The sequence below is a fragment of the Microtus oregoni genome, unplaced genomic scaffold, assembly GCF_018167655.1.
Source record: "Microtus oregoni isolate MIOR12 unplaced genomic scaffold, Mior012 000034F_ref0000314, whole genome shotgun sequence".
In the NCBI taxonomy this organism is placed as follows: domain Eukaryota; kingdom Metazoa; phylum Chordata; class Mammalia; order Rodentia; family Cricetidae; genus Microtus; species Microtus oregoni.
Window position 1 is genome coordinate 7,128,492 of NW_024543093.1, and position 21,880 is coordinate 7,150,371.

At 40.4% G+C, this 21,880-nt stretch overlaps 1 protein-coding gene across 18 annotated transcripts in view; it reads left to right on the forward strand.

Moving 5' to 3' along the window:
• Kidins220 (kinase D interacting substrate 220) overlaps window positions 1-21,880 on the forward strand; it is a 111,172-nt gene that overhangs the window by 61,508 nt on the left and 27,784 nt on the right. For all 18 annotated transcript variants that reach the window (XM_041630423.1, XM_041630424.1, XM_041630425.1 and 15 more), the window contains exon 23: window positions 21,366-21,544. In XM_041630423.1, the coding sequence (XP_041486357.1) occupies window positions 21,366-21,544 (179 nt within the window). The remainder of the gene's footprint in view (window positions 1-21,365; window positions 21,545-21,880) is intronic.

The window sequence follows — 21,880 nt, forward strand, 5'->3', positions numbered from 1 at the left end:
TAAAGATCAATTTAAGTAGTTTTCACGAAGATAATGTTCTAAATTCCTGTTTTGACACTACTCAAGCAGTATTTTACTCAAGAAGATATAGTCAGAACTTCTGTAAGAGGTGACATCATTTTGGTAGTCATGGATTTTAAAGGTGAGCTGAGTAGATTCTGAGGGAGTTTAAGGATAATGGTCATTCTTGTCTCTAGAAACAGCTGTTTGCTGAGTGACCTTGGGCATTAACATGCAGTCTTTATGGATCTATCTGATATCTTTAATTATTTAGTTATATTTTAGCAAATATCATGTCTTATATCCCTTTTTGCTATTAACCAAAGCTTTCAAAATTGGAATTGATTTCATCTAAGCATCTCTAGTTCTCTCAGAGCCCTCCAGTCTCATTCATGTTTCCTTCATTTCCGTTTCTACCTGTCATCACTTGGGTGAATTTGCAAGTCTTTTTTCTTTACATGTGATTGTCCTTAAATAATGACTTTGAGTAGCAAAGTCCCCCTTGTTATATGAAATATGACGTTTGTACTGACACTATCTTAAATTGAAAATGCTAGGAATATCTATTCAAAACATTGTTTCATGGATGCCATTGATGGTAGCGCACTCCTTTAATCCCAGCGCTTGGGAGGGCAGAGGCAGGCGGATCTCTGTGAGTTCGAGACTAGCCTGGTCTACAGAGCTAGTTCCAGGACAGGCTCCAAAGCCACAGAGAAACCCTGTCTCAAACCCCCCCCCCAAAAAAAATGGTTTTATAGCTTTAAATCTTAATAAGATTCTATATTTTTGATATGGTATGACTTGGAGATTTTGATGTTGCCATCATTCAGAATTCATATCTTATATACAGTTATTTCTATAAGCATATGCCATGTATATTCCCAACACATACTTGCTTAGAATCCAAAGTTAAATATAGTGTCTTTGTTTGTTAAAGAGATCAATCTAGTATTTGCAAAATTTACCTGATAATTTTTCCATATAAGAGAGAAAACTAAGTTGGCTTGCATTGGAATAACAATTCTGTAGCTATAACAGAAGTTGTACTTTAGATAAAATAAGTAATGTCAATAGGGTGGTAATTTAATATGAAAAGTGAGCCTGCAAACTGTATGATGAGATAGAATGTTGACAGTGGTACATGAATTTCTGATTTTATATTGTATTCTTGATAGAAGGTGATTGGTAAATCCAGATTCTTTTGGAGAGGGAGGAGGTTGAGACACGGTTTCTTTGTATAGTCCTGGCTCTCCTGGAACTAGCTGGGATCGGAGATACAGGCCACCATGCTCAATTAGCATTTTGTTTTTTTACATTTGTTTTGGTTCAGTGAGGGTATGAGGTGGGCACCATGTGAACCCCCAGGACCTTCTGAGTGGGGAGCATGCCCAGGCCCTGGGTACACCTTGTTCCTTTATGACCCAAGCTTTCTTGACTTACTTGGCTTTGACTTTGTTTTGTTTTATATTTTCTTGGTTTTGTTTTTGTTCTTCTTTTTGAGACAGAGTTTCCTCTGTGTATCTCTGTCCTGGAATTCACTCTGTAGAGCAGGCTGCCTTTAAGCTAGGAGATCTGCCTGTCTCTGCCTCGGACTCCTGAGTGCTGGGATTAAAGGCGTGTACCACCACTGCCCAGTTGTTAAATTCAGATTCTTAATGATAAATAAAAGTGAGGGGCAGAATTTTTAAAAGATGCATTTGTTTTTGTTTTATGTATATAGGTGTTTTGCCTGAATGTATGTCTGTGCAATACATGTATGCAGTGCCCTCAGAAGCCAGAATACCCGGGACTGGAATTATATTTGGTTGAGAACAACCTGGGCTGCTGGGAACCAAGCCCAGCTTCTCTGCAGGAGTAGCCAGTGTTGTTGCTGAACTCTCTCCAGCCTGGCAGATTTGTTAAAAACTGAAGGAGATTAACTAGGCAGATGGACCCTTCTTAAATTGTTTCTGTTTTGTTTCTGATTTGATTTGTTATTTCTACCAGGCTTGTAGCCAGTCCAAGGGTGTGAGAAAAATTACTAAAAAAACAACAAACAAAACTTAAAGTTCATTGTTTTTCAGGAAGTTGTTCATTGTTTTGTTTTCTTCTGAGACAAGGTCTCACTGGCTGGCTCGGTGTAGACCAGACTGGCCTTGAACTCACAGAGAACTGCCTGCTGGGAAATAGTTCATGAAAAGCCAGGTAGGGACACACTACTATAGAATACCCATGTGGAAAGCTGGCAGAGATCTCTGTTGCAGGGAGTCCTACACATGAGCAAAATGCAAACTGATTAGTAACAGTCCGGTGGAGAGGATGAAGTGAGGAGAAGTGCTGGCTGTGGGTGGGTATGTCCTCATTGAGAGGACAGCTGCAACAGATAGCCAAGTAGATTCCAGGAGGTTAGAGGATCTCTGTTACTGCTAGTCAGGTAGTGGAACAACTAATGGAGTAATATTGAATTTGATTTATGGACTTTGGGTGCCAAAGAGACAGCTTAGTGGCTGAGAGCACCTACTGCTCTTCCAGAGTGCCTGGGCTCCTGCATTTTGGGAGTCTTATAACCATCTGTAGTGCCAGTTCCAGGAGACCCAGTGCCCCCTTCTGGCCTTTCCTGACATCAGGCACACAAGTGATATACAGATAAAATGTGCAGGCAAAACATCCATCTACATAAAAACAAATGAATAAACAAATAAATGAATAAAATTTTAAGAAATCATAGGCTTTGAGGAACACAGTGGGCCCTAAAGCTAAGGGAAAATAACTGGCCAAAATTCTCTGTAGGCCTCGGGTTTGTATTGGAGTTCAAACATTGTCAGCATGCCTCTCCAGCCGTTCTGCTTTCTCATTTGACCTTACACTTCCTACCTGCTCTTTTTCTGCTCACCCTTCTCATTCTTCTGGTCTTGTGAATGTGGCTAGTGTGGGAAGCCTGTTCTACAACATCCCCACCCATCTCAGGTTATGTTCCTTCACAGGCACTGCATGGGATTCTGGCACCGAGGTTTGCTTTCCTCTTCTTCAGTATTCATTTCTTCTTTATGACGATAAACTCCACCGATTACAACTTCTTTACACATTGCCGAATCATTTTCACATACAAGGTACAGAGTAGGCTGGTGTGTTTCCAAAAGAGTGGGGAAATCTGATGATGCGCTTGGATTGAGGAAGGCGCAGGTTCCTGGAGGTATCAGAGATCCAGCAAAGTCTTGCTTTATCTTAAGGCTGGGACCCTCCAGATGCTCCATTGGTTCTGAATGCAGGGCACTGCTTCTTTCGTTGTTAGGAAGGTGGACCCTGTGCCAGGCTTACTGTAAGGGTGAAGCCCGTCATGGCTGATGATTACATTCTTCATCTACAGTTCGGTGGCTTCTCCCTTTTGGCACGGGGCACTGAAATCACAGCAGCATTTCTGTAGCCTGTGACCAAGTTGACGTTTCTAGGCTCTTATGTTTGTGAGCCTTTGGTGAAGCTGTGGGCTGTAGACTTTTTGCACCTCACACTTTGAGAGAGTCTTTCCTAATACAAGTCTCTTCTTACTTATCACCACTGTCCCTTTAAAGTCGGGTATGGCACAGGTTTGTAATCCCAGCACTCAGGAGGCAAAGGCAGGAGGATTGCTGTGAGTTCAAGGCGAGCCTGGACTACTTAGCAAGACTGTATGACTTAGGCGACTCCATTTTGTTATGCTAGTCATTTTGAGTCTATTAGGCCATTAGCAGTTATTCACAGACGTGCACTGGATGTGCCCTAAGGAAAGCACTACCTACTGGAGTGTCTGAGTTACTTTCGGGAGGTGCCATGCAGCAGGCTGGGCACTTTGCCCAGCATCCCATGCTGAGCTCTGCATAACCATGGAAAGCAGAGAGCAGGAGTTACAAACCCTGAGCCACATCTGGAGTTTCTCCAGCCTGTTTGCGGACAATCTTCTGTAAATAAACAGATGAAATATCACTACAGTAGAGAACTAAGAAATAATCATAAATGCTCCAAAGTCTTGTTAATGTTAATAATGTTATCATGAAACAGGGACATACTAACCAAGACTCCTGGGTACAAACGGGAAAGCCAGTTTCTCTGAAATATGCTTTAGTTGTACAAAATAATTTATGTCAGGTTTACAATTTATCTTGCAGTGTGGGAAAATTATGTCATTATGCATTTTAAAGAACTCTAATTATTGAAGGTCCCATGTTTACTAGAGGGCTTAAGATATATATTTTTAAATCAAATAAACTTTAAGGCAAGAAAACTAAAACAAAACAAAACAAAAAACAAAACCAGTATACAGTAAGTGTTGGCTCCTTTCCATGCTGAAGGGGAGTGACTAATGGAAGCATCCTGCAGTACGCAGGAAGTCCACAAGATGGGGCTATCTCATTGGAAACTTTATTAGCATGTCTGGCCATAAGACAAAGTGAACCCCTTTTTACTTTCCCCTTTCCATAGCAGGGGAACGATAGTGTAATGAAAGGTTGAATTTCAAGTCATTACATTAATTCATTAGTTAATTCATTCCTGTGTGTGAGTGCCATGTAGAGGCCAAGGTAACTTTGGGTGCTTAGTTTAGTGCTCAGGTTTAGTCTGCTGTGAATTTTGCCTCCTACCTCTTAATTGAAACCATTTCATTATCCTAGATTACAATTTGGTCACCTCTGCTGCTGTCGTCTGCTCATTCCCAAGCCAGCATTGTGCAATACACTAACATCAATACTGTGAGACCCTAAATAAAACAGCTCATAGAAACTAATTTATTCCAATTGAATCTGAATATGTTTGAATATTTGAAAATATTTGAATATTTTAAGCAAGTTAATTAGAATTTTTTGAGGAATCTATGGAAGTGAAGAATTATATATAAGGATTAGAGACTCGGGTTCATTTAAGCATCTCTAGTTAGTTTTATAGCATAACAAGAAAATCCTTCAATGAGAATAGATGAAAATGTCACCAGTTTTTAAACTTCCTTTGTGATGACAATATAGTGTTGAATGTAGCATGTAGTTATTGAAGCTTGGCCCTGCTTCCCTAACACAATCCTGTCACTTGGGCCACGGCTTTTAATCTGACTGCTACACTCATGCACTAGGTGTTATATAGGTTGTGGTAGAAAGTACTTTCTTGTCTAATTTTGTGAACAGGAAGCGGCTTAGATTTTAAACAGTGAAAGAATAGACTTGTGTGTGTGAGGCAAAGGAGACGTTTTGTCCCAGAGTCTGCACATGGCTGAGACTGCTGACTGCTCTAGAGGCTGTTAAAGAGGCCTGGGGGAATGGAACCATAAATGAGGAGGACAAAAGTCTCATGCAATAGCCAACTGTCTTCAAAGCCTCAGACAGTTTATACTCTGAGGGTTAAGAAGAGTCACGTGAGTGGAGCATCCAATCACAAAAGCAAACTGCTTGTGGTGGGCAAGCCGCACATGGCAAAACGTGTTTTTCCATAGAGGTATATACACAAATATGATAGCCAGTTGTAATGAATAATCTGAAGTAAACTCACTCCTATCTGCTACCTTGGAGGAGGAGCTCAAAAACACAGTTCAAGAACAATTCCGTGTTTTTGAAGAAACTGAGGTCACCAGATTCTTGTCTTGGTTTCTTGGAAGTTTCCCATAAGCACTCAGAATTCTCCTACGACTCCATTCTTAGACTGTCTTTCTTCAGAACTCCAGTACAAAGTCAGGATGGTTTGTGAGCAGACCTGCTCTGCTGCATTCTAGAACAAGTATAATACATAGCAGAATTCTTCTAGATTAGTTTTTCCATTTTAAAAAAATGTATAAGTTTGCTGGGCATGGTGGTGCATGCCTTTAATCCCTGTACTCAGGAGGCAGAGGTAGGCAGGATACTGTGAGTTCGAGGCCAGCCTGGTCCAGGTCAGTCGGGGCTACATAGAGAGACCCTGCCTCACAAAACAAGTAGACGACAAACTCTAGAACTGAAGGTCCATACCTGGAATTTAGCAGGGCAGGGCTGTGCTGGACATTCGGTTATTCAGCAGCAGCAGCTGAGGCAAAGCTGTCACTTTAAGATGGGGGAGTTGCCACACTGGAGGAAAGGGCTGAGGAAAAAGCATTTTGGAGCTACTTTCACATAGGCAGGCTACAGAAGAGGTCCGTTCCTCTTAGAAGTGGTACCTGCACGTGTGTCACACACTTAAAAGACGAGAGAAGTGGCATCTGCCTTTGCTAGGTGATAAGATAATCAGGCATTGCACTCTTCTGCAATGAAGTGTATATCACGTGTCACCTGGGAAGCAATCAGGTTGTTTTACCTTAGTAAATGTTCTGTGCTGGTTGTCTTATACTGGCTGCAGTGTTCATAGTAAGAGACGGTATTTGAGGGGCTGGAGAGAAGGATGGCTGTAATAATAGGGATGGCAGGGCTGCATCCCCAGCACCCGGCCGCCCCTACGGCTAGCTTTACCCAAAATAATTACACGGACACTGTATTCTTTTAAACACTGCTTGGCCCATTCTCTTCTAGGCTAATTCTCACATATTAATTTAGCCCATTTCTAATCATCTGTGTATGGCACCCCAAGGTGCGCTTACCAGGAAGATTCTAGCCTATGTCCATCCTGGGTCGGAGCTTCATCCCGGGAGCGGGGCATGGCGTCTCTCTCTGAGGTGTCTGCCCCGGAGAGCAGAGCTGTCGAGACTCTGACCTCACTTTCTCTTCCTCCCTGCATTTTGTTCTGTTTACTCCACCCACAGGGCCAAGCAGTTTCTTTATTGGCCAATGACCTTCCTCCATCAGATGGCTCAGTGGCTAAGAGCATTTGCTCCTCTTGCAGAGGACCCAGGTTTGGTTCCCAACATGGTGGTTCACAGCCACCCATGATTCCAATTCCAGGAGATCCGATGACCTCTTCTGACATTGTGCACCAAGTTTGCATGTAATGCACATATATATGGGCAGGCAAAACATTCATACACATAAGAAATTAAATAAAAATAATTTTAAAAAGCTGGGCAGTGGTGGCACACGCCTTTAATCCCAGCACTCGGGAGGCAGAGGCAGGTGGATCTCTGTGAGTTCGAGGCCAGCCTGGTCTACAAGAGCTAGTTCCAGGACAGGAACCAAAAGCTATAGAGAAACCCTGTCTCAAAAAATCAAAAAAAATAATAATTTAAAAGGCACAGTATTTGGTTGGAATAGTAAATCATTTCTATTGCACCAATTGAACATATATATCAATTATGATAATGTAAAAATATCCTTTCCTCCTTTTCTTATGTTCATATATATGTAATGATACATATGAATGACTTATATGAAAAATTTCTCAAGTAGTTCTATTAAAGATAATTGCTCATTGGTGAGAAATCATTATTTTTGATTTTGGGTTTCACTTATATTTTTTTGGAGGTGAATTGCTAAAGACACGTTCCAATAGTTCAGGCTAGGAGCAGAGTGAGGTAACATAGGCTTCATTTGCTTACCTGGCCACCTTATGTCAATTACGTTTTATTAAAAACTTTAGTTATAGGAAAGAAATTGATGTAATTATTTTGGTGGTCATGCTTACTACCTTCATTGTAATTGCCATTTTATAGTACTTCATAATTTCCCAGAAATTTTACAGTTAGATAGGACGAGTTGTAGTGGCTTCATCTTTCAGATGTGGACACGGGTTCTGGCAGGTTGACCTATCCCACATCACTAGCAAGAAGAGGATGTGAGTTTAAGTAAGAATTCAGGGTCAGAAGCCTCTAGACACCACAGCATGTCCTAAAGTTGGCTGTACTGCTGCCTAACCTCAAATAATGTCAGACAGCTGAAGTGTACTCAAGGTTTCTGAAGAAAAGAGTGTAAACTTAATTATTCATACTGGTAGAGGTGGAAAATTAAGTGATTAGGATAAATCTCACATGGTTACATTTGTTGAATTTATGATATAATAAAGAGTACATCAGAACTTTTTTTTTCAGAAAAGAATACTGACAAACTTTACTAAATGTTAAAAGAAAGTGGCACATTACCACCACCCTTACAGAAGTAATAAAGACTGCAAAGTGAAAATTCAATTGATGACTTAAAATCTTTCTTTTTTAGACATATATTTTATTTATTCTTTGATAATTTCATGCCTACAACTTTTATCATTTTCATATCCCAATCCCTTTTCAGCTCCTCTCAGATATCCCCCGTTTCCCCTCCCAACTTCAGATTGTTAGTTTTTAATCATTGAGTCTAATTAGTGCTGCCTTTTTGTGTACATGGTTGTGGGTCTGTCAGTTAGAGAACATATCCCTAATGAAAACTGACTTTTCCTCCCTAGGTACCTTTTCTTGAGAAAACAAACAAAACTTAAAACTATTAACAAAGGTACTCCTTAAGTATAGTAAAGGTTCTGAACACCTTTACCCCTAAGTCAGAATTAAAGCAATAATGCCTACTCCCATGGAGAGAGTTTTTTTGTTCCTCCAAAATTCACATATTGTAGCCCAAAGCTGGTATTTGGAATTAGACATTTGAGACATTGAGAGGTAAATACAGTTAGATAAGGCAGTTCGTGTAGAGTTCTTCTCATTGGGTTAGTGCCCTTGCAAGAGGAGACTAGAGCCACTGTTTCCTTGTGAGAGCAGAACAAAGCGTCTCTCCAAGACTGTTCTCTGCAAACCAAGAAGAAGGCCTGTGCTCCTAAACTCCCCATCTGGTACCTATGTACCCCTAAATTCCTCATTTGGTACCTGTGTACCCCTAAATTCCCCATCTGGCTCCCGTGAATCCCTAAACTCCCCATCTGGTACCCATGTACCCCTAAATTCCCCATCTGGCTCCCGTGAATCCCTAAACTCCCCATCTGGTACCTGTGTACCCCTAAACTCCCCATCTGGCACCTGTGTACCCCTAAACTCCCCATCTGGCACCTTTGTACCCCTAAACTTCCCATCTGGCACCTGTGGATCCCCAGACTCCCCATCTGGCATCTGATCTCACCATCTTTGAGGTGTAGAACTGTGTTATGTTAATGTTTGCTGTTCAAGCCTCTCTGTTCGAGGCATTTGGTTCTAACTGCTCAAGCTAAGATGTTTCTCTCTCTCTCTCTCTCTCTCTCTCCCTCCCTCCCTCCCTCCCCCTCTCCCCCCCCCTTCTCTCCCCCCCCCCATGCAACATTCTAGCCAGGGTGACTAGACAACAAAAATAGAAGGACCCAAGTCATATAGGAATTAATAAAACTATCTCTAATTGCACTAATTATCTCTAATTACTATGATCCTGTATAGGGAGTATCCCGAAGAATCTACAGGAGAGCTTCTAGAACTAATAAATCTAGCAGTTTGCAGAATGTAGATTGACACAAAGATCACTTGTGCTTCTGTCCTCAATCTGTGGATAATCTGAAAGGAAATTAAGTGTTTGATTTAACCAAGCCAGTTAAAGACATGTTCACTGAAAACCACAACACTGCTAAAAGAAATGAAGGAAGATAAAATAAGTGGGAGGACTCAGTGTGCGCAAACCGGAAGTTAAGTAACTAGGATAGTGGGGCTGCCTAAAGTTCCTTTCGGAGCTGATGCAAAAGTCTTTCCAAATCCCTGTAACCTTCATTTGCAGAGCACAGCAATCTTGAAGAAGAGTGGAGTCCAAAGGCCGATACTTTTCCGACTTTAAAACTCCCAGCACAGCACCGGTGCCAATAGGATAGCAGAGACACAGAGAGCTCACTGGGCAGTGGGGGGGGGGGGGGTAAACCCAGACAGCTGAGGCTGGCGAGGTGTGGGCGAGTAGAGAACATACGTCCTCTCAACAAATGGCTCTTAGACAGTAGGTTCCCATGTGCTGGAAAAGAGCGGGCCTGGACCCTTTCCTCACACCACACATGAAAAGTAATTCAATATGTTCTGCCTAGTCTTTCTCAAGCACAAAATTGTGTTATTAGAAGGGGTAAAACTTAACTTTTATTTAAAAAGGATAGAGTTCTTTGGGAATAATGTGTGTGTGTGTGCGTGTGCGTGTGCGTACACATTTTCTATTTGCTTGGCAAGTATTTATCAAGCAACTGAGCCATGACAGTATTCTATGCTAGGCACTAGAGATGTACTAGTGATTAAAACAAAACCTGCTCTCAGCTTCGATGGAAGTGACAGTCTGTGGGGGCGAGGCGGGGAGTAAGAAGTTTCAGAAGATAATTCTACTAAGAGATGCCCACGTGACGTGTACATGTGACATGAAGGAAAGAATAAGGGCTATCTCGTGCTGAAGATGAGGAATGACTGAGAAATCAATGGGTGAAGACAGGATGGAGGAGTGACTAGGATTTTGGTTATTGTTCCACAGAAAATAGCTGTCATAAAAATGAGGTTTGTGAGACCGGAGAGATGGCTCAGCATTTAAGGACACTTGCTGATCTTCAGAGGACTGAGTGTGGTCCCTAGTACCTGTGTGGCAGTTCACAAACTTCTCTTACTCTAATTCTAGGAAATCCAAAGCTTCTGGCCTCCATGAGTTTCATATAGCCACATCAGGCACACATACCTATATATAACTTAAAATTATTTTAAAAATGAATTGTGTTGTGGTATCTTTTGTTGTTGACTCTAGCAGTACAGTTATTGTTTTTCCCTTCATTGCTAGTGATTGGACCTGGGGCCATGTGGATGCTAAGGAAACACCCTTCCACTAAGATGCACCCCAACACCAACTATCCTGGTTTTGGCTGTGTGTTAATATGATGGTCTTCTGGAAGTTAGATCTGTCTCCAGTGAAATACAGTTCCAAGGCAGGCAAGAGTTTGGAAAGACTATTAGGTTGCCTGGCTTGCACAAGACATGGGTCTGATCATTGTTGAGTGAGAATTGGGGATAGTAAATCTTAATTTAAATCCCTTATTAAATAATTACATTATTAGATAGTTTCAGAAAAAATATGGTATCTTCTTTGTAAGTTTTATAATCTAGATCTGCTTATACTTTAAGATAGAAAATTTTCCCTATAGTTTTGGACCTTTGAATGGAAGTGACGTGAAAGGCCTATGTAATTTCTGCCAAGTAATTAATATGTATCTTGTATAAAGTAGTGTCATTTATAATCAAAATGCTTTAACTTACATGGGTGTTGGCATTAACAAGTGCTGTTCCATTAGTGGCATCAAAAGAAACTACATTTAAACTTCCTGGGAGCTCGTTGATGCCTGAGATTATAAAAATGCTTTCTGTGGGCCATTTAACTGCTGGCAACTTTAGTTCACATGATTCATAGTGCTGAAAATTTAAATTCACTCTTAATTGAAAAGTGAAGTTATTTAAATTCTTTAAATGCTAACCTTTGGAAAAAATATCTGGAAAATAAAGGCCCATATGATTTTGATGGCCCACTGCCAAAAGATTATCATTTACATAAACGTCTCTTTTAACAGAAGGGCTTAATGCATTGAGCTCAAAAGGTTAGAACAGAGACTTCAATCTGGAAAGCAGCAGTAGCCGTTTGGCTTGTGAACAGCAGCATTGTTCACCACGCTGAGAACACTGTTCGCATTCAGGCTGAAAGCAGCGCTGGCATTAGGATTCAGTTAATTTGTTTCATGTGACTTGTCAGCTGTGTGTTTTTATCTAAATCTTCCTGGCCTCTCTTCTTTTTTGTGTGTAAAACTCTTAGAATAAATGAACTACCTTTTTAACTCTTTCATTTCTGATATTTTTCCACCTTTGCAAATGATACCATGTTGTAGGGATAAGTCCCGCCCCTTAAGGGGCGTGTTCGCCTCGGGCTAATGTCTGCCTATAAATTTGGCGAGCAAGCTCCGAGCTGCTCGCTTCTGCTTTCCTGGACTCCGCGGGAACGGTGGTTCTGTAAGTCTATTTCTACATTAAAGCTATATATATATTTTTACACTCTGTCTGCATTCATTTACGCCGTTACATTTTGGCGTCCAACGTCGGGCTATTTTGCCCCCGACTCAAGCGGGTAGCCCGCTAGCTAACACAGCACCCTCCCCGGTGCTGTTTTTCAGTTCGTGACTCCGGCCCCAGTGCGGAGTCCGAGACACACTCGGCGACACAGGCCCATTCTGCCTGCCTTGGCTAAGTTTTGCAGCGGAACCCCACTGCCTGAATTAGCAGAAGCTCAAGTAATTGCGGTTTTGCAACAAAAGCTGCCACAGCGTCAGATTTGGTCTGTTACAAAGTGACTTGGCCGGTTGTGGTGGCCCACGCCGGTAGGATTTGCTGAAGGAGGCAGAGGCAGGAGGATCACAAGTTTGAGGCCGGCCAGGCAGTGGTAGAGCACGCCTTTAATCCCAGCACTTGGGAAGCAGAGGCAGGCAGATCTCTGTGAGTTTGAGGCCTGCCAGGCCTTGGTAGTGCACGCCTTCAATCCCAGCACTTGGGAGGCAGAGACAGGCGGATCTCTGTGAGTTCAAGGCCAGCCTGGTCTACAAGAGCTAGTTCTAGGACAGGCTCCAAAAACACAGAGACCACCACTGGCAGGAACCGATCATTGCAGGTAAAAAAAAATTTTCTTTTATAAATAAAATGTCTGAACACATTACTGTTCAAGAATTTAATGATTTTTTTAATTGTACCATGTGGGAGATTTTACAAGAGGTGTCTATCACCCCACATATATGGATCCTTCTGGGATTCGTAGTTTTCATTGGCACCAAATGGTTTGATAATAGAAATATGATAAAGTCTTTACGAGACGAATCCAGGATTCTTAAGGTAGAGATTGAACGCTTAAAAACAATTGAGAATGACAACAATCTTCTCAAGAATCAGTTTGAAGTTCTCCAGGCTGATAACAATCTTCTCAAGAATCAGGTTGAAGTTCTCCAGACTGATAACAATCTTTTCGAGAATCGGTTTGAAGTTCTCCAGGCTGATAACAATCTTCTCAAGAATCAGGTTGAAGTTCTTCAGGCTGATGTTAAGGAGAAATTCATTACTATGGAAGAGGGAACAGCTGATCTGGACCATAAGATTCAGTCCCTTTCTGTAGGAAATGAAACATTAACTGAGAGAATCAAAACTGCTGAATGTGACAATCGGATTTTGTCTAAAGCTTATGACAGATTGACGGAAAGATTGTCAATACAAGAAGGCACGGTTTATGCCATAAAAATTATGTCCAAAGATGAGATGTTATCTCTAACGGACAAACTTCATACATTAGAATCCTCAATGAAGGCTTTGGAACATAATTCTGGACAGGAGATTCAGACATTGCAGAAGGCAATGGTGAATAGAATTGAAAAGATTGAGGAATTTCTAAATTCTGATGAAGAAGAGCAAAGGGTAGAAAGGAAAATTTTAACTACATCTGTGGGTAAGTCTCTCCGGGACAATTTCCACAAAGCTCTACCTACAGCTCTACCTGCCTTTCCCGTAATAACAACAGAGAAGGTGATTGGTTCCAAAAACCCTAGGGTCATCAAGGAGGATACATGGGAGCCTGTGCGTATGAATGATCTCAAGGAAATAAAACAGGCTGTCATGACTTTTGGGATGCAAGCCTCTTTTGTTAAAGAGATGCTAAAATCTTGGGCCACGACAAGCAGAGCAACCCCCTCGGACTGGCTCCAGCTGAGCTCTGCGGTACTCGAGAGTGGACCGCAATTGAAATGGAAATGCTTATTCAGGCAAGAGGCTAGACTCTTAGAACAGCAGGAAAAAGCGAAGGGAATTGACATTTCCCTAGATCAAATTCTAGGTGAAGGGCTCTTTTCCGATCCTCAGGAACAAGCTAATTTGGATGAAAACACACTCTCCATGTGTACTACAGCAGCCTTAAGGGCTTGGGACAGGGTACAAGACCCAGGACAGAGAATGGAATCATTTGTCAGAGTTAAACAGGGTCAGAGAGAACCCTTTAGTGACTTTTTACAAAGATTAACTAAGGCTGTACAAATAGGAATATCTGACCCAGAAGCAAGACGTATAATGATTGAGTCTTTGGCTTATGAAAATGCAAATGTGGAATGCAAAAGGATTTTGGGTCCTTTAAAGCTCAGATCAGCGCCGTTGGAAGAATGGGTCTTGCATACACTCAATGTTGATACATTTGATTATGGCACTGAAGCATGGGTAGAAGAAGCAATTTCCAATGGTAAAAGGAGACACCAGAATACCAGATGTTTTAATTGTGGCAAAATGGGTCATATTAAAAGGAATTGTAGACAACGGATTTACAGAAATAATAATAATAATAATAACAATAATGCATCTTTCAGAAATAATAATAATAATAATAATGCAACTTCTAGAAATAACAGAAATAGGAGGACTCAGCCTTCAGGTTTATGTAGAAGATGTGGAAAGGGCAGACATTGGACGAATGAATGCAGGTCTACAAGAGATAGACAAGGCAACCTGATACAGTCGGGAAACGTGAGAGGGGGGGCCTCACAGGCCCCCATGGCAAACATGGTTCAGTCATATCCAGTTTCTGCAGAGAACGTGCCTCATCAGGACAATTAGGAAGCCCCATGCCTACTGTTACAAGCAATAATGATCAGAAAGATAAGTTACGTGTGTTTTGGCAAACTTCTATAAATGATCAAAGACCTAAACTGAGAGTGTGTGTAAATGGCATTTTTATTACTGGCCTACTGGACACAGGTGCTGATGTAAGTATCATTACCCCAGAATCTTGGCATCCGTGTTGGCCTCTTCAGAATGTAAATGTTCAGCTCCTGGGAATTGGAACCCTATCTCGAGTAAGGCAGAGCACGAGATGGGTTGAATGTATAGGGCCAGAGGGACAAATAGGAAAATTAAAGCCATATGTAGCCAATATTGCAATGAATTTATGGGGTCGTGACCTATTACAACAATGGAATACTGAAATTAACATTCCTGCTAAATCTAGAGCCTATATTTCTGAGAATAATATTAAAAGATATTACAAACTGAGAAAACCGGCCATTCGGGCTGTAAAAGAACAAGCAATTGATGTCCCTTCAGAGATACCAACAGCCTTGCCTCTAAAATGGTTGACTGAGAAACCAATATGGACAAAGCAATGGCCTTTAGCTGAGGAAAAGTTACAGGCTTTAGAACAGCTGGTACAAGAACAATTAGATGCTGGACATATAGAAGAATCTACCAGCCCTTGGAATTCTCCTGTATTTGTGGTTAAGAAAAAATCAGGTAAATGGAGAATGGTGACAGATCTCAGGGCCATCAACAAGGTTATTCAACCTATGGGCCCTCTGCAATCTGGAATTCCTTTGCCCTCTTTATTACCAAAAGGATGGCCTCTCATAGTTATTGATTTAAAGGATTGTTTTTTCACTATACCTTTGCAAAAAGAAGATAGAGAAAAATTTGCCTTCACAGTGCCTACTTATAACAATTCTCAACCTTCGAGGAGGTACCACTGGACCGTCCTCCCCCAGGGTATGTTAAATAGCCCCTCCCTGTGCCAATATTTTGTGAACCAACCATTGCAAATAATACGCAAGACATTTCCCAAATCTATAGTATACCATTACATGGACGACATCTTGTTATCTGATTCAAACATGGACACCTTGAACAGACTGTTTGAAGAAATAAAGATACTTTTACCTAAATGGGGATTGCAAATCGCTCCTGAAAAGATTCAGAAGGGAGATTCTGTTAATTATTTAGGTTATAAAATAGGTTTGCAAAAAATTAAGACACAAAAAGCACAAATTAGGAGAGATCGCCTACGGACTCTTAATGACTTTCAAAGACTGTTAGGAGATATTTCCAGTCTACGACCAGCTATTGGAATAACACCTGATCTAATAATTCATTTGAACAAAACCTTGGATGGTGATAAAGATTTAAACAGTCCCAGAGAATTAACAGCTGAAGCAGAAAAGGAACTGACAATGATTGAGGAAAAATTACAACAGGCACATGTGGACAGGGTGAATCCAGAGCTCGATTGTATTCTCGTCATACTACCATCAAAAATTTCTCCTACAGGAATTTTAATGCAGAGAGATGATATTATTTTGGAATGGATCTTTTTACCACATAAACCAAGTAAGAAACTGAAAACTTATGTGGAAAAAGTCTCTGAGTTAATTATAAAAGGCAAGCTGAGACTTCGTCAACTAGCAGGCATAGACCCAGCAGAAATTATAGTGCCTTTCACTGCTGATGAACTAAAGAAATTATGGGAAGATAATGAACCATGGCAAAGAGCTTGTGCTAATTTTTTGGGAGACATTAATAACAACTATCCAAAAAGCAAGCGGCTTAACTTCATAAAGAGAACTTCTTGGATTCTTCCTCGAATCGTCCGTGATGCTCCAATAACTGGAGCCCGTACATTCTATACTGATGCCAATAAATCAGGGAAGGCAGGTTACAAATCAGAAGACTTGGATAAGGTGGAACAAAGTCCGTATACTTCTGTCCAGAAGGCGGAATTATATGCCATTCTTATGGTGCTAAGGGATTTTAAAGAACCTATTAATATAGTTACAGATTCACAATATGCAGAAAGAGTTATTTTACATATTGAAACTGCTGAATTTATACCTGATGATACTGAACTAACCTCATTGTTCCTCCAGGTTCAAGATTTGATCAGGAACAGGCTTTGCCCTATGTACATAACACACATCCGATCCCATACGGGTCTGCCAGGTCCTCTAGCACAAGGTAATGCAGAAATTGATCAATTATTGATTGGTAGTGTGCTACAAGCCTCTGAATTTCATAAAAAACATCATGTTAATAGCAAAGGTTTGAAGAAAGAGTTTTCAATTACATGGCAACAAGCTAAGGAGATTGTAAAGAAATGCCCTACTTGCTCTTTCTATAACCAAACGCCACTGCCTGCAGGGGCTAATCCAAAGGGCACCCAAAGGAATGAAATCTGGCAGATGGATGTGTTCCACTTTGCAGAATTTGGCAAATTAAAATATGTACACCACACCATAGACACGTATTCAGGTTTTCAATGGGCTACTGCCCTGAGCTCAGAAAAGGCTGATTCAGTAATCACACATTTATTGGAAGTTATGGCCATCATGGGTATACCTGCGCAAATAAAGACAGATAATGGTCCAGCATATGTATCTAAGAAAATGAAACGCTTTTTTGATTATTATAATATAAAACACATTACAGGTATACCAAATAATCCTACAGGTCAGGCAGTTATAGAAAGATCAAATCGTACTATAAAGGATATGCTGAACAAACAGAAAGGGACTGAAAATACCCCCAGAAATAGATTACATAATGCTTTATTAACCTTGAATTTTCTTAACGCTAATGAGAAAGGAACGACAGCAGCAGAAAGACATTGGATAATGGAAAAGTCTGCTGAACTAAATCAACCGATTTATTTCAAAGATGTGCTGACCTCTCAGTGGAAGCCAGGAGATGTGCTACGTTGGGGAAGGGGTTTTGCTCTTGTTTCCACAGGAGAAGAAAAATTGTGGATACCATCAAAATTAATAAAGTTTCGATTTGAAGAGGAGAAACCTCTTGGAAAGGAGAAATGACAACTCATCCACAACGATGATATTCATACAGGTGGTAAGAAAAACATATAGAATGGGGGCAGGGTTCTGTTCTTATCTCCACAGGAAAACACTCATCTTTGAGAAATTCAAGGGACCCTGGATGTTTGGATACTGACAGATGGAAAAATACCTGCCCAATAGGAAATATCAAGACAACTGAATGGGTTGTGTAAGTAATATTAAACCATATTTCTAAATTTATAAAGCTGGTTTTGAAGTTGGACTCTGGCTCAGTCCCTCTCCAATTCCAAGCCTGTTAGTAAGAGAAAAACCCAGAGTTTCTGGAGTTTCTGTCTCATGTCGAGAGCCATGATATGGGACAGAAAGAAATATGAGTTTAGAAAACATCTTTGCTTTTCTTCATATCTATCATACTTTTCATTGAATATATCTATCATGTCTTTCATTGAATATATATATATGTCTATATGATTAATGTTTAAGTTTTTCATAATGAACAATGAGTTTTTCCTGAAGTGACATTTGAAGTTTCCAGGAAGAAGATGGGGCCCCATAACAACAACTCCACCTGGTTGATATGACGTCATGATACTGATAGCGCTACTACAAGACCTGCTTTGGGTACCAACTGCACAAGACAGTTCCAACTTGGTTAGCTGAAATGGTGCACATCTTATACAACATTTTGGCCAGACCTGCACGAAAATACTCAGAGACTATTTGCAATTTTAAAAGACATTATCTTGAAATTCAACCATCATTTTACTTTCACAGGATCCCCCAGAAAGAACGTCGCCCCTATGACAGCTGGAAGTAATTCTAGAGAACGACGTCCCCTCTCCCAGTAAAGTTTGTCCTTGGGTTTAGGGACATCATTTAGGGGTTGATTATAATTAGTATATGATTGAGGGTTGGGGAGGAATTTTATAAGCTCAGGGATCATTTTGAAAAAAAAAAAAAGAGGGATGATGGGATAATAGACAAATATATTGGTATAGATTCTTGTATATTGATACAAAGTTAAATTATATTGACTATTGTACGCATGCATGTTTCTACCTCTGTTTAAAACATTTTTATGTATTGACATATATTGTATTGATATATATATTGTATATATTTACCATATTGCAGTGTACATTTCTACCTCTGATTAAGATACTTATATAATATTTGTGTATTGATATATATTTACCTACTGCAATGTATATTTGTACATTGTTTATATTTGGAGGTCATTGTCCTCATTTCTTTCACAGTCGTTTATTGTCTTATTCTTTAAGTTAGATAGATATTGAGAATTATATAGACTAATTGTCATCTAAGTTTGTCATTTATAATTAGACTAATCAGGTTCTTTAGATATATAGAGATTATACTCAGTATAGATAGATAATCTTCAACCTCTTCAAAGAGCTGTAGAAAATGGCCTTTAATCTAACTCAGAGTTTTGTGGTAGTGAGACACAATTGCTCCTGGCAACACCGCTCTATTCCCGAGAGAATGTTGAGCACCAAAAACACTCCACCTGGAGCCTTTCTATTTGGCAGAACTGGCCTTTGGGCAAAGAAATGCCCATACCTCAACCACTGACACAGATACAGAGTGTGCATCAATGGATAAAACAGGACTGTCATATCTTGCCAAGACAGGGTAAGATAGTTTTGAAAAGTTCCTTGCCTTTAATAATGGTATGTCAGTTATGTTAGGCCTTAGCCAAAATTGGTTGATTCAACGTTGCAAACGAGACTTTGGGTGATTGCCCAGGTAGTCAGTTGTCTCTGTCAATTGTTGCACATTTTGGATATATCTCGTTTGTTGAGTAGTGTTTATTCCCTTCTCAGATCTTTGACTGAGTTGAAGATTATATAATTGTAGTTACTCTTTACATTATCTGGACTTCTTGAGATAGAATGTTTAGCAAAGCTTTTGTTCTCAATATTGTTTGTTGTATTTATTATTTGTTGTTATTGTATGTAGTTGTATTTGGTTTAGTTCTGTCTTATTTAGACAAAAAGGGGAGATGTAGGGATAAGTCCCGCCCCTTAAGGGGCGTGTTCGCCTCGGGCTAATGTCTGCCTATAAATTTGGCGAGCAAGCTCCGAGCTGCTCGCTTCTGCTTTCCTGGACTCCGCGGGAACGGTGGTTCTGTAAGTCTATTTCTACATTAAAGCTATATATATATTTTTACACTCTGTCTGCATTCATTTACGCCGTTACACCATGTGATCATTTTCTAGGTTTTTATTACATGTTAAATGTATTCAATAATCAGTTTGAGTGCAGTTTTACTTTATTAAAAGTAACCCCACCTTAGGGAGCTTTCTGTTTTGTCCATGTGTGAGTGTGTAGCAGTACTTTCTGAAATCCACAAGACAAAATTGCTTGCCTTGTCTTCTCACCAGAGCCCTGTTCTTTCCTCGTTTGCTAATTTTGTTCTCTGGATTTTCCCTCGAATGGCTTTTAATATCTGGCTACCAGCCAAGTACTGGGTCTTAGCAATAAAGTGCTGATCCCATAGAAAAGATGCAGCTGTTGCTAATCTTAGAGTAGGGTTCCGTCTCACTTGGGAGGATCAGAAAATGTCCTCTCCCCTAAAGTGGAGCCTCATGCAACCCAGGAGCACATACTCTTGAGTAATTCGCAAGTGCTTTGAAGAGAGTGAGCACCAGGACTTTGAAAGAGCTTCAGGAGGCAGTTAGCATAAGTAAACCCCTGTGCTGAAGCTGTCCAATTTCATGTTTGGAATTTCTGTGTATCCATGAAATTGTTCCCACCGTCAGAAAGGTGAATACGCCGGTCACCTAGTCAGGCCTCTTCCTGGTTCTTTGTAATCCTAAGCTTCACAGGGACTGGGATTGGCTCTTTTACATTGACTGGACTCTTTATTTATTATGAGATTTGTATGTCAATATAGTTCATCCCTTTTTATTGCTGTGCTGTATTCTATGGTGTGGACCTTCCTCTTCTTCTGTGTCCACTCACCAGTTAGTGGACACCGGCTGTGCTGTATTTTATGGTGTGGACCTTCCTCTACTTCTGTACCCACTCACCAGTTAGTGGACACCGTGGTTACTGCCAGTTTTCTTGTCTGTTTGAACATCTCCGTTCCTTTATCTTTGGTACATCTTCCTATGCACCTCACATCTGCTTACTACATGACATTTAGCTGGGAGGTGTACCATGCAGAATTTGAACATTTGGCCATTTTTCTTCTTTCAAGACAATTTCTCATTGATCATTATAATAGTATCTATTAACGGTTTTTAACAACTAAAATTCACTTACTTTTACATTTGAGAATTTCTGCTTATCCAGAATTGTTGATTGTTTAATTTAATTACGAAAAAATATGAGTTCATTATCAGTTACTATATTTAATCAGCTAAGCCTTATTCTTTCTAGACTACCTTCTGTGTTTTTTATTATATCTATGTTTATACAATAAGCATATATTGCTTTCACAATAGAAATAGAAAATAATTTTTTATAGAGAAGAAAATAACCGTGCTAACACTTTTCTGGTTTGTGTGATTTATTTTAAAAGGTCCCCCCGCGAAAGAAGAGCTATGGTGTCACATTGAAGAGCCCAAGTCTCAGGACCAGCCTCTCCCCTGCTATGTGACCCGGGTGGCTGTTAGCTCCCACCTGTGCATTTGTCCCCATCACAGTCAGTGAGAGGGAGCAGCTGACTGTAGGGCAGCTGGTGTACATGTCCCTTTCCCTACTTGTCTCTCTGCTCCGTACCCTGCTCCTGTTCTGACCTTCTTCACTGTCACCTAGCTCATTTTGGAACTATATTATTATTTTTTCTCCTTTAGTTTTATCATCTAAGGTATTTTTAAATGAGAACACGGTGTGTCTGACATGTTCCTGTGGACAGAAGCAGCAAGTTTAAGGATGCAGAGTCAAACTCTGGTAGCAACATTAATGGACTTTCCATTTCTTTCTTTTTGAAGAATATCGAAGAATATTCCAACAACTAAAGATGTTGAGCCACTGCTTGAAATTGATGGAGATATAAGAAATTTTGAAGTGTTTCTGTCTTCAAGGACCCCAGTTCTTGTGGCTCGCGATGTAAAGACTTTTTTGCCTTGCACCGTCAACCTGGATCCCAAGCTACGGGAGATCATTGCAGGTAGGTTGTTGGGGTGCAGTTTATTTTTCACTGATGTCCTCAAAACTTTTCATGTTTCTTTTCTTTCTTTCCTTTTTTGTTTGTTGGTTTTGTTTTTATTTTTGAGGCGAGGTCTCACTATGGAGCCCCAGTTGAATTGAGTCATTGCAATTCTCCTGCCTAGGCCTGTGAAGTGCTTGGGCCGCAGGACTGTGCCACCATGCATGGCAGATTTCCTGTTCTACCTTAGCTGGCTAATTTTATCTTTTTCATGAAAAAGTAAGAAATTTGAACCAAGATGGTGTAAGGACAGGGAGTGTGGACACCTTGGAGTGTTAAGATGTCAGCTGTTTGCTC